This window comes from Anguilla rostrata, chromosome 3 (genome assembly GCF_018555375.3).
Source record: "Anguilla rostrata isolate EN2019 chromosome 3, ASM1855537v3, whole genome shotgun sequence".
Lineage (NCBI taxonomy): Eukaryota > Metazoa > Chordata > Actinopteri > Anguilliformes > Anguillidae > Anguilla > Anguilla rostrata.
This window is the reverse complement of record NC_057935.1, coordinates 35,956,475-35,975,366: the sequence shown is the minus strand read 5'-3', so window position 1 is coordinate 35,975,366 and position 18,892 is coordinate 35,956,475. Positions and strand designations below refer to the sequence as shown.

Here is an 18,892-nt window from a genome sequence, read left to right as displayed (position 1 = left end):
CTGCTGACCAGCTGATTAGCTCTGATCGGTGCATTTCAGTTCATCAGCTGTAGGTTACTCCTATTCAGCAAAGGTGGCTGAATTACATAGTACGGCTGGTCTTAAATTAGTCAATTTAATATTGAGCTGAAATGAAATGGGCAGCCCGGCTGGCTTTGGCTACCCTGGGGGATGAGCCCAATACAAAGCACTCTGGGGAATATTGGCCTCATACAGACAGACAGTCCAGCTGGCCCATGCCAATAATGAGCACAAGTTCAAACAATGATGCTTTGCTCTCACCCGGCTTTTGGGATCAAAGATTGCTTGAATGATGCAATAAGTCAATCATCAAAGTGGCCAGTAGCTGGTTTGCAAAAAAAAAAAAAAGTATTTATTTATTTATTTGATGTTGAAGTATTTTAGATTAATTTTTGTCACTGCAAACTATATTGAGAAATAAGCACATGGGAATGCTGACTACACAATATTTAATTATTGATTTTCTAATAATTATACACAATTATTATTAAATACAATACAACTGAGATATTGAAATTTCTGGAAATTTCACAACTTTGAAATGTTTTAAAGTGACATTCATTAGAATCCTTATTTACATTACTGTATACTCCATTTTAAATATGCCATTCTTTTTTGTAGCTATAAACTATTTGTTTAAATAAAAAAGATCAAACTAATGATAAATGTCATCTCATAAGCTCATTAATATTTTTTTCTATATCTGTAGGCTGTATGTCTGCACATTGTCCTCCGAATGATATATATTTCAGTAACCCACTAATTTTCAGAAAAATAATTTTTAAAATATCAAGCATAGTTAATGCTCATACACTGTGTACACTGTATATACAGAAGACAGTGTGGCGAAAAGGGTGTGAAGATTCAAGATAATTCATTCAATTTAAGTGTCGTGATTGCAAGCTCTGGGGCAGCAAACGGGGAAAACTCAAAACTCAAGAGGTGGGTGCTTTTAACTCTGTTCATAAATCTACACCATTTAAATGTATCTACATTACATAGCCAAAAGTATGTGAACACCTGAAATCTAACATCTCACCCAAAATTATGATCATAAATATGGAGTTGCTATAACAACTCCCACTCTTCTGGAAAGGCTTCATACTAGCTGTTGGAGAATTGCTGCAGTGATTTTATACCAATCAGCCTGAAGAGCTTTTTTGAGGTCGGACACTGATTTGGTGATTAGGCCTGGCTCGCAGTTGGCGTTCCAACTGATCCCAAAGCTGTTGGATGAGGTAGAGGTCGGAGCTCTGTGCAGGCCAGTCAGGTTCTTCCACACCGAACTCGAGGAATCCATTTATATGCCCCTCACTGTGTGCCCAAGGGCAATGTTTGCTGAAACAGGAAAGGGTCTTCCCCAAACTGTTGCCACAAATTTGGAAGCGTAGAATATCACTGCATTAAAATTAGCCTTTACTAGAACTAAGGGCCCTTGTCCAAACCATGAAAACAGCAGTAACAACAGTTTAGTCAATTTCTTTCTTAAAGGCATACTATGCAGGATTTATACCTTGAAAATATTATAAAATAACCATGATCAGTCATATCGATGATGCACTGGAAACCTCGTCTTTGTGTACTGTGCCAAATCTGCACTCCTCTGCCTGTATTTCTTATTCTAAGATGAATTTGTGATGTTTCTGGGCGTGATGCTTTTTTTGTGTGGGGAGGGGTGGGTGTGGCTCCAGAGTCTGTACGGTTGGATTAGGTTTCAGCAGAGTGCTTGTAGCTAGCAAGCTACTGCGATGATGGAGGTGAAGAAGAACAAGGACAGTGAAGAAAAATTACAAGCCGACAGAGCTCTCTGAAAAACCCGAGTCAATCTTGCAATTGATTTTTCTCGATGGTGACAACTATCAAAAAATGGAGATATAAAAATAGTATAAAATGGATATAAAGATATAAAATATAAAAATGGAGGTGAGTGGGCAGGGCTGAGGGTGGAGGAGGAGACTTTGATTGTAAACACAGGACCACAGCAAGGCAAACAATCCAGCATAGTATAAGAAAGAAGTGAAACATAACTCAATAATATTAAAAAAATTATAAAGAACCCCAAGGCTCTGCTTTTCATTCAGACAAAGGCAGTTTATTTGAGTCCACTTTCAAATGGCCTCATTGGGAGGGAGTGTGTCAGTTAGCATATGGCCTGGTAGACATTGGTGATACTGTAGTCACTGCCAGATTCAAACATCGTATCTAGTTCTGTACCAAAGTGCAAAGGGCACAGCTCCTGATCTGAGAATCAAAGGGAGGCACACAATGGCAGATCATAATGGAAAAAAAAGAAAAACTGTCATGGCAATCTTCGCGTGACAGTGGATTACAACAGACAAGAAACGGGTACTAAAGCAGAGGGTGTGTTGCACCACTGGATTTGAACAATGGGGAAAACAGAGTCAGCAGTTCTACAGGCTCTTTTCAGGCAACATTTGGGTTACTCCGTGCTGGTGTCAGTGACAGATGGCAGCGCTAATATGATGTCAGTGCTGAGAGCAACTGCAAGACCGAGCTGGGTTGCACTCATGCTTAACACTGTGCCTCACACTACACTGAGCAAAAATCTGACTGAGCAGCATGTTTTCAACATGAGGTTGCCAGCCCCACAAATAACCCACTCAAAAAGATAAGGAAAAGCAGCCTCGTGAATAATCCACTCCAAGTGATGCTGAAAAGCAATTCTTACTATGTGTTTGAATACAATTTAAGACATTCACATAATACAGGAAGTGGAAAGGTGAGTGGTAACATCTTAAAGACCAAAATAGAAAGCTTCTTCTTGTCAAGAAAAAGCAAGGCAAACTGCACATCCAGCATGGCTCAACATGCCTGCACAGTATGAGAAATTCCTGCTTCTAGCACAAATAGTCTGGTCTTATTAACTGTCAGATATGTTCTGTAGGACAGGGCAAACAAGTTGTAAGCCAGGATCTGCTTTTGTCACCATGCAATCAAGTACTGACCTGTCAGTTCTGATGAAAGTATCAGAAATTGGTTCCTAGTGATCATGCTTATTTAATGTAATTTAAACAGACTTATTTCTACACAAATGTATTCACGTTATGTCATTGTTGTAAATTCTGTGTAAATACATGCTTTTATTTTTTCATGTGGGACTAGGGTTGGGTTGCAGAGCTTGTTGAAGCACGCCACTTTGGTTTGGAAGTCTCGTAGTGGTTTGTGGGTGTGGTTAGCAGGGTGCATTTTCTAATTTTGGGGTGGGGGGGATTTTCTCTGCTCTTTTTGTCTTCACTGAACTGGACCTGAAATGACCTAAATCCATGTGCTACAGTAGTTCTTATGTATTCGCGTGTGGCCTGCAGCCTGTATGTGGCGAGCGGCAGTGTAGCACAGTGGGTAAGGAACTGGCCTTGTAACCGAAAGGTCATAGGTTCGATTGCTGGGTATGGCACTGCTGTTTTACCCTTGAGCAAGGTACTTAACCTGCATTGCTTCAGTATATATCCAGCTGTATAGAAGGATACAATGTAAAATACTATGTAAAAAGTTGTGTAAGTCGCTCTAGATAAGAGCGTCTGCTAAATGCTCACAGGTGCACTGGAATGTGCATGTGCTTCAGCTTCACTGATCCTTGTGCAGGTGGCATAGCGTGACTTCCGAGGCCACGTGTACTGCCGCAGGGTTCAAGGTTTCACAAGCGTCAGCTTTCAGAATTAAACATGAAACAGATCCTATAGCCAACAAGTTGCTGCATTTTGTGTACTGTCTTGCAGAATGATCCAAAACTTGATGTAGACCATGATATTTCTTTATGCTAAAACAGGCCTCTGGCTAAGGTAAGCTAAACACTAAGTTTGCATCAAATACCTTAAAATGGTGCATTCTTGTGTTTGCCAACAAGCATACTGTACATGCTAAATGAAGTATATAATTATGCAATAATGTTTTATGCTAATGAAAGGCGGGAGGGAGGAGAACCAATCATATGCATACCGCTGGGTTATATAAAGCCAATTGTGCACCACCCCTGTGAGGCTGCCAGCTATAGTCGGCCCTGGCACAGCCGGATATGATCTTGATTGAGACCATGGTGAAAGATATTTTAACAGAGCCCACCACCAGTGGGAGTTCATGGTAATAGTGTTTCTTGCTAAATTAATTGAGATGATATGAAAGCCTAATGCAATCAGCATCTATAAAAAGCTCCAATGATTCAAGAGAAGCCAAGAATGCAGTTTTTACTAATCTTATTTTTATACAGTTTCTTAATATTATTAAATTATCCTTAATGTTATTACTAAAATAAATTGTCTGAAACTGTCAGAACCTTTTCTAAACTACCTCATAGCACCCTGCTCTGATAGCACCCTTCAAACAGTTACTGTACTATTTATGTTCTACCTTGTAGCCAACTTCAAGTATTAGTACAGTTAACAAAGCTAGTGTTATCCTTTTTTTCTTGGCAAACAGACTGCAAAACAAAAAATGAATATCTTTTAAAAAATTTTTTATCTCTATTATAAAAAGTGAAATATATTTTAGTAAAGACTGACTATTGATTTAATTCAAGTGTTAATATCTTTGCCATGTGAAGACTTATATTCCACATCCCCACTGGACAAATCAGACGCTGGCGGTTACGTGAGGATGAGGACGGGCAAAGAGTGGGTCAGACCTAGTTAAATTCAGACCTGCGGCGCAGCCTCCCCTCAGGGCAGGGAGCACATTCTTAGAAAGGTCTGTCTGCTCAACCTCCCAAAAACAGGGTGCACTCAACCTGTCTGGAAAGGGAGCTGTCACTTCCCATCAGCAGGGCCTCCCGGGCGGGCTGTGCAGCAGACGCTCAGACCTGGCGAAAGGCCGGACCCATGCAACCCGGAGAAGCCCCGGTGTTGCAGGGGAGACCAATCCTCACAGCTTCCGACAGGCCTTTCTCCATCGAGCCACTGGCGTAGTCAAATGCATATTGCTTCACCCAGACAAATGTCAGAATTTGATTTCTTTAAAATAAACAAATACAATAAGGAAATGATACACAGGCCACTGGAAACAAGAAAGAGAACATGTTCTGTAGTCTATTAGTAGGGCCCGTATTTTAACAATAATCTGTTATTGACCAGTTAACTTTGTGTTGGGGCTTTGGGTAGTGCAGTTTCATAACAACCAAATGGACTACAATGCTTTGTGGTGTTTTGATACTCTACACGACCAAGAATATTTGAATAATGCATTCTGCAAAAGGAACACAATCACATTCAGTGGTTATAAAAACACCCCTGCCATTTTAAAACTTTCAGAACCACAGTAAAATACTTGTGCAGCAATATTTACAAACATTAAGCAGAAGAGGGGTATTTAAAATACACTCACATCACATAAGCAAATGAAACACTAAAATACTCCCTTGTAGCCTGTAGCACACTACCGCTGAACCTCATGAAAAGCTTTTTCAGAGGCTTCTGGACTAGCAATGAATTGGCAGCAAAAAAGCACAGAATGTAAAGGCACTGCTTTTGTGCTCGTAGAAAAACAAACAAGATCAGAATGCAATTGCTTTGAATGTTGTATGCACAAATAGTGCTCAACACAAATGAAGAGCAGAGAAATCTCTTCAATATGCAGCACACTTGTAATGTATACCATGATCTAAATGACAGCTAATGGCCATGTTCAACAGAGCTGTAAATGAACACAATAGATACAATGCAATGGGGGCAGTGACAGAACCGACGTGTACATCTTACTGTGATGTGGAGGGACCTCTCTTAAAAACTTCGGCCAGGCTAGTTCAGACTGAGGGACCATACTGACAACAGGAAGGGATAGAAGATTGTGAGACAATGCGTATGAGCTAAACCCAAATAAAGAGTGAACATAACCGAACACGAGGGAAGTGAAATGGAGAAAAACAGTTCCCTTCATTACTGTCCCTTTATCCCCTGACAAAAAAACACATAATGCAGCAGGTGTGTGCAATTCTTGCGGATGTCCTTTCTTTAGCCCCCAATTTAAAATCAACAATCGTTCCTCCCAAGTGCTGGCCAGACAGCACGGGCGCTAGCACCAATCGAAGGAGTGAAGCATCTGATGTCTGGCTTCCTGTGTTAAATTACAACTGGCTTGCAAGCAAACGCATCAGCAACGAGCGTGTGCTTTATGCTGCTGTGCTGTTCCTGCGGGTGTCTGTGGAACACTTCCGCAGCTGAGAGGCATAATTGGTGACTCCAAATTGGGGAGAAAGAAAAGAGGGAGAATGTTGAAAGAGAAAGCAGGTCTGCAAAAATCTGTCACATCACAAATTCATCCAAATGAACAAAGATGTACCACATATGAAAATCCATTCTTATTTTAAGCATTTAGTACCTTTCACTTGGTAGGGCACTCCTGAATGCTAGGAAATGACATGACATCAACTTCCATATTAAAAATCAGTTTGGTAAAACTGTATCTAATTACACAGTATTGCTGAAAAAAAGTATAAGATTCATACCCTAGACATTGCATTATTTTTTAATAAACAGGTTTTTGTTTACTGAACCTGTTGTGTAACGCCGTGATAGACAATATTTGACACATACAATTTTATTTTCTTAAACAACAGTAAATTTACGACAACCATTTGGATCCACAAAAGCAATCAGGCAATGCCTGATAAAAAATCTCAATACCAAAAAAGATGCATTGCAATGGGATCTTGTAACCGCATCTTGTGAGACATGAAGGGGCTCCTGTAGCAACAGCAGAATGTTATGTAAGAGTTAAGCAGAAAGCTAATATTTCATTGACAGACAGTTCATTGAAGCAAATCATCAGAAGTCGATCACCCAAAGGATTTTAGATTATATTAAGTACATGCTTATCTTTCATTATCATTTCAGGCCACTATTTTAAAACTGTCTTCAACAACAGTGAAATCACTCGGATTACTTTTGGAAGTCAGCAAGTGGCCTTGTGGTGCCAGGGAGTGACGACTCCAGACACCAGGTAAAGTGAACAATGTGAAGGAACCGGTTTTCCAACCACCAGGTAACAGTACGCACAAAAGCCAATTAATTATATATAGTGGTACGTTAGGTACGCCTATCTTGTAGCACAGGGGCGCCCACACTTTTGTGGAGTGTGACCTACTTTTCCAATGGTCATCACAATGTGATCTACCAACCAGTATATTGGTGACATTGCTTCATATAGGGTTGACAGGGGGCTACCCCTCAGAACCAACATTGGACCAGGCAGTCTAACTAAACTAGCATAGATAAATAGTCAATAGCAAACCGAATATAAATTCTCTTTTCACAATGTTGTACCTAAGTCAAGATTTCAAAATCAAGAAGAAATGTACTGTACCTGTATTGGCATAAAGGTAAAATCATTAGACCAGTAGCCTATCATATCTGGACAAAGAAAAATCCCAGTTTTGCATTTAAAAATGTTTTTTATTGAAAGCAGAATTCCCTGCCCTCGTGTCACCACCATGACTGCTCTGCCCCATATAAAATGTATGCAAAGTTATCGTGTTACTATCACATAATATTGGACATTTATGTGACCATACCACAAAATTCCGAGTGTACAATCTTGTCTATATCATGAATGAGCATTTGCTTAATGTAAAATCCTCAACAGAAGTAGATTGTCCACATTTTATGTCATCAAGTGCACCTGTCGATCAGGCAGTAGAAAAGAGGGATGAAAATGGGAAGATATAAATTTCAACTGATACATTTTTTTTAAATGACACATAGTCTACCAGCAGGGCCCCTGCAATCGACTGGTTAATCACGATCGACGTAGTGGGCACCCCTGTTGTACCAAGTAAGACCCCCCCGTGCACTTGTTCATCCAGTACAGCCTGAATTCTATGTGGCATGGATACAGCAAGGTGCTAGAAACATTCTGTCGGGATTTTGGTCCATGTTGACTCAAAAATATCACGCAGTTCCTGCAGATTTTTCAGCCACATATTCATGCTGTGAACCTCCTGTTCCACCACATTGCGAAGGTGTTCGTGCTATTGGATGGAAATCTGGGAACTTTTCAGGCGACTGGAGTAAATTGAAGCCACTGTCATGTTTGTGCAACCAGCTTGAGATGATGTGTGCTTTGGGTCACGGCACATTATCCTGCTGGAAGTATCCATTTGAAAAAAGGGCAGACTGTGGCCACATGGTCAGGAACAAGGATTAGGTATCGTATGCTATGGCATTCAAATTATGCTCAGTTTCTATTGAGGGGCCTAATTTGTGCCAAAAAAACATTCCCCACACCATTACACCGCTACCATCAGCCTGCATCTTTGACATAATAGGATAAATCCATGGTTCCATGCTGTTTACAGCACATTCTGACCCTCTTGTCTACATGTAGCAGTAGAAATTGAGATTTGTTAAACCAGGCGATAGTTTTCCTGTCTTCAGTCGTCCAGTTTTTGTGATCATGTGCCCACTGTAGCCTCATCTTCCTGTTTTTAGCTGAAAGGACTGGAACCTGTCATGATGTCCTTTGCTTCAAGGTTGTGTTGTGCATTCAGAGATGCCCCTGTACACCACACTGTTGTAAACAGCTGTTATTTGAACATTTCTGGCCTTTCTCTTAGCTTTAACGAGTCTGCCCATTCTTCTCTAACCTCATTAACAAGGTGTTTCCACCCACAGAACCACCACTCAGTTCTTTCGCTCAGACCTGGCACCAACAATCATATCACAGTCAAAGTTGCTTAGATCACACTTAGATCACCCATTCTAATGCTTGGTCGAACAACAACGAAACTTCTTCACCATGTCTGCATACTGTATATCCCGAGCTACAGCCAGATGACAGCAGATGTACCTAATAAAGTGGCCATGGAATCCATGAATTCTTTTGTTTAATGTATTTGCAGTTGAATTTAAAAAATGCTTCTTGCCAGGATTTCCAGGCTTATTTCAAAACAACTCCAAGCCAAAATGATATTCTTCCAGCCAAAGAAACAAAATCCATGATGATGCAAAGCTGAAATGAAATCCCATAACAATGTATGCTTTAGAAAAAGAAAAAAAGACAAAGTGCCAGCTGGCTTGTAGCAAACTAGTTACTAAGGAAACAAAAATAACGGTATTTCTGTGCAGGAAGTATTTCATCTTGCAATTCAACTTTAAAGTAAGTGTTTTTTATAAGGCGACCCAAAAATAAGTTCCATTCTACAAGCCAGTGTGAAAGCACTCAACCAATCAGCCAATCCGGCTAAAAGGAAGCCAAAGCAGGCACCACTCAGGTTTGATTTTGTTGGACAGCCTACACAGCAGGTGTGCTGACACGCCCAGCAGGTGCGTTTCCTGCTCCCGCTGAGCATGTGAGGCTCTCCACAGGAGCACTGCAACCGGGAGAGCCCACTCTGCTGCAGCACCTTCCATTCCTGTCAAAGCTGGGGGAGGCGGGGGGGGGGGGCATATCTCTGGTTGGGCCCCTACCCTGCATCACACACTGCTAAGGTCCAAATCTGACCCATATTGGACGGTGACAGATGGATCATCACGCAATGTGCATTTGGGATTACGACAATCCTTCACCTCTTATAAATAGCCACTTCAAATGACCAAATGTACATTTGAAGCAAAGCTCCCATGGCCAGAATAGAGATTTACTGCATCGTATTAAGTGACATTATATAAGCTAAAATATAATACTGTCCTCATTCACATTAATACAGCCATGCATAAATAACAGAGACATTGCTGGTGGCAGACAAATTGCTCTCAACTACTCAACACTTACTTGTTCCGTAATTTATTTCACTAAATCCCAAATACTTCATATTACTTGATTTTATTTTCTATTTTTAATTGTCTATACCCAAGGTTGTACCACAAAATCAAAAAATAAAGTTTAGTTGAAAAGCCAATCGTTTTTAAAAGCAAATAATGTGGATGTCTGCCATTTGGAATATGTTCATGCTTGCTTACAAGGACAGAAATTTTATTGAGCCACTTCTTTAAATAACAGCAAGCAAATCCAAAACCTTCATTACACACATAGTGATACCTCAAAGAATTTCTTTCCTGTAGATTAAGCAGATCAGCTTGGATCAGGGAATTAATATCTGAAATGAATCAACATTCATCCAGCTTTAATGTACCTCAACAATACTTCAGAGGGCAGAAATACATATATTTTTTTTACATATAAAAAAATATTAACAATGTTAATTAAAATGAGGGAAATGTAGTGAGACAAGGTTGATCTGGTTTATAGTTGGCCAAAAATACTGTATCAGAATTCTCCTTGTTAGAACACCCCAACTTACTGAAATAACATTTCCCATTCACTGATAACATTTTTTTCTAAAAATTTAAGGATCTGCTGCTAAGTGCTCGTTTACTTGACTAAATTGTCCCACCATTAAAAATAAAAAATAATGACCAAAAACTTAAAATGCAAACCGTCCGTTTCTTTCTGATGTAGTATGACTTAAACACATGGTAACCATGAGCCTGCATTTCCAAGTGAGGACATTTGTAGCAGGGGTGCACACGATTGGCCCATGATGAGCTGTCAATCATGCACTGGCACCAAGTCGTCAGGCTTGGGGTGGATATTATCCTAGGGACATGTTAATGGCCGTGACAGTGTTTTATGAGGGTCCCATTACTGACACTAATTCCACCCGTGTGCCGGACATGAAAGAGCATCAGAGTCCTGAAGCCCGTCATTATAATTCAGACCAGGTAAAGAGAGAGACTGCTGCCGCGTGCCACACGTCTAACCCTGCTATCTGCCATTTCAGCCTGTTCCCCCCTCACTCTCTACAAGCTCAATTTATATCAGCGCCGCACGCCTGGCTGGCAAAGGTGATTGAAATCAGCTCCGTGTTCCCACCCTTTTTCACTACCCCTGTCAGATCCTATAAAATGCTTCCCATGTTGGCCAAACGAATTGGAGGCATCAGAAAGAATTTAAATATAATATGAAAAAAGCAAAATCAAATAAAGTAATAGGTACACTATCAAGAGAAATAAGATCGATATTTTTCTTCAGGCATGCATACGAAAGCCATAAAGATCATGCTTGACCTACATAGCATTGATTTCTCTACATCGTGGCACGGTCTTAACATTGGCTTTGGCTCCCTCTAAGCCCTAAATAAAAAGGACAGAGTGAGACAGAGAGAGACGGAGAGAGGCAGAAGAGACAGTGCTGAAGGGAAAGGGACTGCATTCTGCAGATGAGCCAAAGCAGAGAACGGGACCCGCTGAGGGGGGCTGACATAAGAGACACTGACAACAGCCAAGAGAAAAAACACCCCACAGAACCACTGCTTTACACATTTTTCTACAGTGGTGGCTATTAATCTTAAAGTAAGCTATATTTAAAGTAAACATGAATAAACCCAGATTGCAATGAAATTATGCACCCGTGCACACGCACACAAACATATCAACTATATACAGAGCAGGTTGAAAATGCCATTATGGGGAATTAGATAAGACAAATTTGACAGAATTAATGCAATGACGCCCTTTCCATTCAGGTCAACGGTTCTCTTTCTCCCTGGGGGGTACTTAGGCTCCCCCCCCCAATCTCAAAGAGACACCTTGGCTCACGTGATACAGTATAATAGTGACAGACAAATCTTGGCAGTGAACCATAAATTGACTGTTACCATAAAAAGCCTCCTTAAATGAGGAAGCATGTGCTGAGTACAAACCTAATTTCATGCCGTCAAAGCACCCAGTGGCTTGAAGCAGGATAGTGAGCTGCGAACAGCGAGTCGGGGTTGGGGTTGGGGTAGGCGGTGGGGATGGGGGTAGGCGGTGGATACAGAAACAGATGTCCTCATCTTAGCTCGACATCCATGAGATACTAACATTCCCTAACCGTGCGATCTGCAGAACAACCCTATCTTATCTGCCATGTACCACATTTTTCTATAAATTCTGTTGCTGAAGAACCAGATCTCTGAGCTGAGAGGCCTGTTCAGTCCAACACGACACACGGACCTTCAGATTTCACAACCACTGACAGAAACCTAGCTGGAATAGCGCCCACTTGAATTTGAACAGCTACTGCCCCATAGACCTGTAGCACTGTAAAGGTATGAGGAATGTCCAACTAAACTTAGTAGAACACATACCAGCAATCCCAGTCTCGGTTTGGTTGTGAGGACTCAACTGATGAAATCGCTCAGGCACAGAAACAGGGCTTGACATTAACACCCGCCACCCGCCAAATGCGGGAAGAATTCTGCAGTGGCGGGTCACCCCGTCTCTCTTACCAGGTGGGCAACCTTCTGGTAGCATTCTTTATGAAAAATAATTATTGTCATTTACAAAAGGCATCTGAAAAAATTAAGTCAATTCGAGGTGATATTACATGATATTACAACTCTCAATGACACTGGGTTTTTGGTAGTTGCAATTTAAAAATAACAATAAACAAATAAATAAATAAATAAAAGTGCATCTGCAGTGCTTCAACATTTACATCATTAAATGAATATAAGCACACTGTATTAACATAATTCTCAATACCATTAGACTGGCCAGTTCTCTTCAAATAGGCTATGCGAGTAATAAAATAATTTTTACTTACACCGCAAATTTTGGCACACGTCCAAACAACTGCATGCAGTTGCATTCTCCAATTAACCTATATTGATTACTTTTTAGTTGGGGGGGTGAAAATGCTGAGTGGCTACTGACTTCAGAAAACCATTAACCACGTTGGCTGGTGAGCCAAAAAGTTAATGTCAAACCCTGCACAGAAATAAATCAAAAGTAGACGTGATTCCACACTTTGATGTGGCATACAACTATGAGCCATACAGACTCTAAAGGAGGGAGATCAGAGTAGCACAATGCATAGAGATTATGTGACTCCTAACATTACCCTCAGGTCCAAGATCTACACAGTACACACTTTTCATGCCACAGAGAGCACAAACAGAGAACTCAACTATCTGCTCATGGAACTGCAGACAGGTGATCAAAGCAAATAACAGATCAGGTATCATTCTGCCAAAAGGACACATGGCATGTATTAGCATCCACTTAACATCCATTTTTGTACAATGCGTGCATTTAGTACATGTGATGACGGCAGGATAAAGACCGGAAAATGAATGAACCACCACTGTATATGAAATAAGACATACAAAGAAATAAAAAAATCTAGAGTGCTGAATATCTACAGGGATCGGCAATGATTATACCAAAAAAGCTCGAAAGGGAAAATGATGGGGAAAAAGAAAGAAAGCTAAAGAGAAACAATGAACAGTCGCGCTCACCCTTGCTCAGGACGCTGCTCCACATCCTCGTAATCAAGAATAAGCTCGCGCAGTGTGTCTGCCCGTTTTTTGTGTCCTTAAAAAAACAGAGGAGGAATCCTGAAAGGCAAGCAGAGGTACAGCGACTTGCCTCTCGTGCTTATCGTCTCTGACGGCGCGCTTAGAGATAAACGTGGCTGCTTAGCTCTTGGGCTACAGCCTCTTTTCCTCCCCCTGGAAATTCCGCGCACTTTGGCGGTAGTCTAGGAGAGGGCAGGCGTGTGCAGGCGCCCATCTGTGAGGGTGGAAAAGCGAGGGTAAAAGACAGGGGCGGGCGAGCAGGCAATTTCGCTTGCAGTTTCTTACACTCATTGAAATGAACATGCTGGGCGTTTGACCAGCAAAGTAGTTACAAAAGTACAAAGAACAAGTGAACCCCCATTCTGACAGCCGTGCTCTCGCACACGGTCACATTTGTTAAACCGCCAGGATTTGTCTTTATAAACAGCCCTGCGCGCTAACTGCAACTGCAGAGAAGGAAGATGCATGAACAGAAATAGCTATGCCACAAAAAAGATGCTCCGTTCAGTTTAAAGTATGCAGTAGATTGATAAGTCGTGTAAATTAAATGGCACCCTGAGAAACATAAATTTATATATATATATTGGATGACTGCGGGCGGCCAAAACGAGTCCGTGTAATCCAGAATGAATGGACATGGCCAGCTATGAAACATGCCCAAATTATAGTGACACTGCGCTTTGAAGCAGCCATTGGGCCAGGGGTTCCCAGAAATGCACATGTGTAAGGTATCCAACAAATGCGTTACCCGGGGCCACTGAAAGCTGCCATCAGCTGCCAGAAAGCATACTTACAGTGCGTAACTAAATATGTATGGCCGTCGGGTTTCCACTCAGCAGCGAATGTCAAACGAGGATATCACCGTTACATCAAGTCATCGTTTTGGAGGCGTGGTGACACCTGTTCATTCTATCTTTGCTTTACTGGGCACGTGACACCAAGACCTTCAGTACAACCACTTGGAAAGATAACACACTTGTCACTTTTCTTAATATGTACTTTAATGTAAATATGTAAATTTAATCACAGTTCGCACCGTATCTTCAATTACTGATTATATTGACGATATTAATTAAAGTTAAGGTATCCATTGAGAAAGTGGGACACTCCACATCAAATATGCTATAATATTGCATATTTAAGCAACATGTCGTTCTAAACCGTTTGATACTCCAAATGGCAGGGTTCAGTTAGAGGCAGGCAGACAATAATAAAAACATGTTACCAAATGTTTCTTCATGTAAACTGAACAAAAATTAGAAGGATGTTGGACATTATTTCAAATTAACAGAGATGAGGAGAACGAAAGGCACTAATTAAATAGTCCCTCATACTTTATAACATCTCTGACATTGTGTTCTCCACAAACCACCAATTTAATATAAAATAAATTATGCACAATCCATTCCAAAGAACCCAGCAACATGATTGCATTCCAAAATTTTCTCAAGGAGATGCAGGTTTTCACCTTTTGTGAACAAAATAACAGTGTGGACTCGCTCAACATTTACCCATAACTGAGACACTATAGTACAAACAATTCCAACAGTTGCTCTTTTACTGCCAGTACATTTTAGTTGCTGAACTAGGCAACCTGTGTTTGTGCAAAAAAGCAAAAACACCTGCCATTTAATTGTGGCTAAAAGACTCAGAGAGTTTAATTAAACTAAGCACATATGTTTCTTGAATTCAGGCCACCGTCTCATTAAATCCCCCCTAGTATTTCTCTGCCGCTTCTTCCACTTGTCTCTGTGTTGGGATGCAATCGCATGTTGCGAAGGTGCTTGAACAAAGGCCGTCTGTTTTTGCAGTCTGCACAGTTGTTTGGTTGGAATGCATCTTCCCCTGCTGCTAGTACGAATAGTAATCAAGGTAGCCAGAAGGAACCTCATTCATTAGAGGAGGAAACAGCCATCAGAGGTGCCTGCCTGGAACACCAAATTCTGAGTTTGTTTACTTGTTTTTTCCCCTCTCTCATTAATTCAGCTTCATCGTATCCAACAATAACAAGTGCTTTCAATAATTTAAAAAAACTATTTAAATAACAACCACAAAATTAATTAATTCATTTTTTTCTTCTGCGACCTACATATTTATCTTTCAAAATAAAACAGGAAATACTGTCCACATATCTTTACTGTGTATGACATCAGTTGAGCTTTAATTTAGTTTCAGAGTTTCAACAGTACTGTGGTCTAGGTAAGGGCATGCTAATGGACAGATGCATGGGCTGACAGACATGTGAAGGAGCTGAGCTTGGGGTTGGGGCGTGGTAGGGCAGGATGGGGCGTGGTGGGGGGAAGGGGGCGAGTCTGGACGCCAGCGCGCCTGACTAATGTCCTGGGCTTGGCCGCTGTGGAGAGCCTGGCCCGCAGCCACGGGTGTCCTGGACACGGCCGAGACTGGGGCGGGACGTGGCTCGGGCCAAAGCACCCCAGCCCAGCCGGGGGAGAGCGAAGGCAGCCGCCACAGAGCCAAATCGGCTTAATGAGCGAAAGAGGGAGAGGGAGAGGGAGAGGGCGAGAGCGCCTTCACTGCCAAAGTATTAGAGGAAAAGCAATGTGCTGTAGCCCTTCTGCCTTATGAGCATAACATTAATACGTTCACATGTGCAGTTTTGTAGCAAGCGTATGAATGTACAGCTGGAAAAAGCCTCTGAAAAGAATAGAAATGAAAATAATATGCATTTGCATAAAATATCAGCCAGTGCTTTCTCTGGCTGGGAAAATACAAACTCATTTTTCAAAATCAAAAGAAAAGAAATGACTTGGACTCGGAATAATAAAACATTCAAGGGCATACCTTCGGAAAAAGCCACGCAATAGGAATCCAATGGAATATTTTTCTTAATATAAAGTGGTATTCTGCCGAGCCAAAGACTGATAAGGTGTTGGCTGCATTTTTAAAAAAAACTTAAAGCTTTCCCCAAGGTGTTTGCTCAATGGAAATGGAGTGGGCTGAGGCTCTGCACATCCATTAAAGAAGGTAAACACCTAGTCGCATATTTACGCTACAGAAATGACTCGAACCGCCGTGCCATCCATTGTATGCTTTACCACATAATGCATTTCACTGCAAATCCAATCAGAAGCTGGGGCCTGCACTGCTGTCAGTATCTGTGACTGTGAGGTAGAGTAAAGAAGGAGCATCTGCTCTTCCTCCATCTGGTGTTCCGAAGGTTGTCCTGGCCCATCAGAGGCCTATCGGACAGCCCCTATGCAACTCCAGGATTTTTGCCCTCGTTTTGTTGATTGAAGGCATTTTTGACAGGGCCGGTATACATTTAATGGCCGTCACAATGCGGCACTCACACGGAAAATTGGATCTTTTACATTTGCATAATTTCTATTACCCGAGCGGTCATTCTAAATGAAGAGTAAATACAATGTGTTCAAGCACATTACGGCGGTGCTTTCGTGCGACTGCCTGTGAGGGCTGAGGCGGGGTGTAAAGGCCAGACGCAGGGGAGAACACGCACGGACGCAGTCTTAATGACTCGCTGACACTGTGAAACATGCCACGTTTGAACATGCCCAGGGAATTTCTGACCCCTTACCAAATGTTCCCGCTAACCCAGGTGTCTGCAAGTTCGGTTCTTGGGGACCCCTGTGTATGCTGCTCTTTGTTCCAGGCACAAATGCAATCCCAGAATTTGAACAAACTGTTTCTTAATTGTACTTTTAATGCTTTTGTTATTTACTCTCTTAAGCCACATTATGTCAGAAACAGCTATGCATGCCATGAAGACTACAAGTCCCATTTTCACATTGTGCTCTATTAAAATATTACATAAAGAGCGTAAAAATTGTAACTGACCTAATTAAAGACTGAGGTCAGTCAACAGGTTCCTAATTGCTGAAAGTGTGGATACCTGGGCACTGAAACTAATCATTTGGTAGATAATGGAGAATTAAAAAACAAAGCAAATAATAATGAGCCAAACCTGCATTGTGCTAATAGTTTTAGGGAAAAAATATGAAAGGACAAAAACAAGCATACACAGGGGTCCACCAGGACCGAACTTGACAGTCAGAGCACTAACCGACAACCTCTTCACTCTCAAATGTTTTTCTGGATAGCATTTGCCATGGCATAATCTTGAGTACATCTTAGAGAATAAGAGTGAACATGCCTCTTGTGATAGCCCTATTATTTCACAAGCTGTCACCACTCATTATGAATGTGATTACCTTTCATAGCTCACATAACTGAAAAAGAGATCACAATAAAACTGGCCTATTGCTTGTATTAACTTCAGTGCGTGCAGCACTAGGGTAGATTGCCACATGAAAATGTTAACACTGCCATCTAGTGACAGCTTTGCTTTTCAAACAGGAAGTGTCAAATAAAGAACAGCACAACATGTCCAAATACATCACTAATAACGGCTGAACTGCACATCTTTGCAAGTAATATACTGATAACAACATGGATATTCACCGGACAATGAAAATGAAAAACTCATGTCCTATAAGGGGGCAAGGGTTGGGGGAAGGGAATGAGTGAGGGGACTGGATTTCTGGTTAATCAATCACTGGGATTAGCTGCTGAGAAACCGTGTCCCTCTCTCCACAGCAGACAGCGCCGTAAGCAGCTGTAATTACATATGTCCAGCTCAGACTACGCGGGATAATGGGAGTGACTCTTTAAAATTTAAATGCCACAGACACCCCTGCTGTGTTTAAAACCCCTAGAGATGGGAGTCTTATCTGCAGCTTTATCTACTTCATTCCCTCCCATCTGACACTTTCAAAATTACATTTCAACTGTGGAGTATTTCAAAATACACACCTTAAAAAAACTCACCATCAATAACCAGTGCCATTCAATATGAAAAAGTTTGTCACTGTTCTGTAATTCAGAAAATTTTCCCTGAAATAGTTAACTCTGACAATACTGCCATGTAAAAAATATATTTTTTCCCCTCACAGCATCAATGACTTTCAATGTCAGCAGTAAATACATGAATCAATGACAAAATTAAGAATAAAAACATTTTCTTATCTGATTCAACACATTGAACCCCAACAATGAAGTAGAAGAACTCCATAGTGAATTTCGATAAAAATGCTTGAAAATCTTTGGGGGAGTCAGAAAAAGTAATAAAACAAGCTTTTATTTGGTAAAAAACCAAAAGTTTGTAGAAAAAGAACAAATTAGTTCAGAATTACAGAATTATGTCAGAAAGGCACAATTTAACAGTTGGTATTTTGTAATTAGAGTATTATAGCTATTTTTGTGAATCCCACAAAGATCTATCAACAATTCTTGGTGAATTATTGGAATACTAGTTCATTGTTGGGGTTCAAAGTGTGTCTTGCACTGCTTGTGCTTCTAAGGCATAGCAGTTGAGAGTGATTTACTGGAGGGCTAAGGAAATTACTAACAGCACATCAGCAGAGGCTTGAATCAACCGTGACTTCTTTCATCCCACCCCGGCTGACCTGACAATTCCACCGAGGGCAGGAGGCAGGTCACGTTTTAACAGCTCGCCCCCGCCCGCACACCCCCTCCCTGGCCCTGCTTTACGTTCTGACTGGTGTGCTGCATTAAATGGTAGCTGCAGCATGAAAGCCTTTTTCGCGT

The 18,892-nt window shown here is 41.2% G+C and overlaps 1 protein-coding gene across 2 annotated transcripts in view; it reads right to left on the bottom strand.

Moving 5' to 3' along the window:
* Positions 1–18,892, bottom strand: part of znf385b (zinc finger protein 385B) — a 101,099-nt gene that overhangs the window by 53,151 nt on the left and 29,056 nt on the right. The window contains exon 1 of one of the 2 annotated variants that reach the window (XM_064327333.1): positions 13,247–13,797. The exons of the other annotated variant lie outside the window; for it this stretch is intronic. Within the exon in view, the coding sequence (XP_064183403.1) occupies positions 13,247–13,271 (25 nt within the window). The 5' untranslated portion in view covers positions 13,272–13,797. Of the gene's footprint in view, positions 1–13,246; positions 13,798–18,892 lie in introns of those variants that run through there. 2 annotated transcript variants of the gene reach the window in all.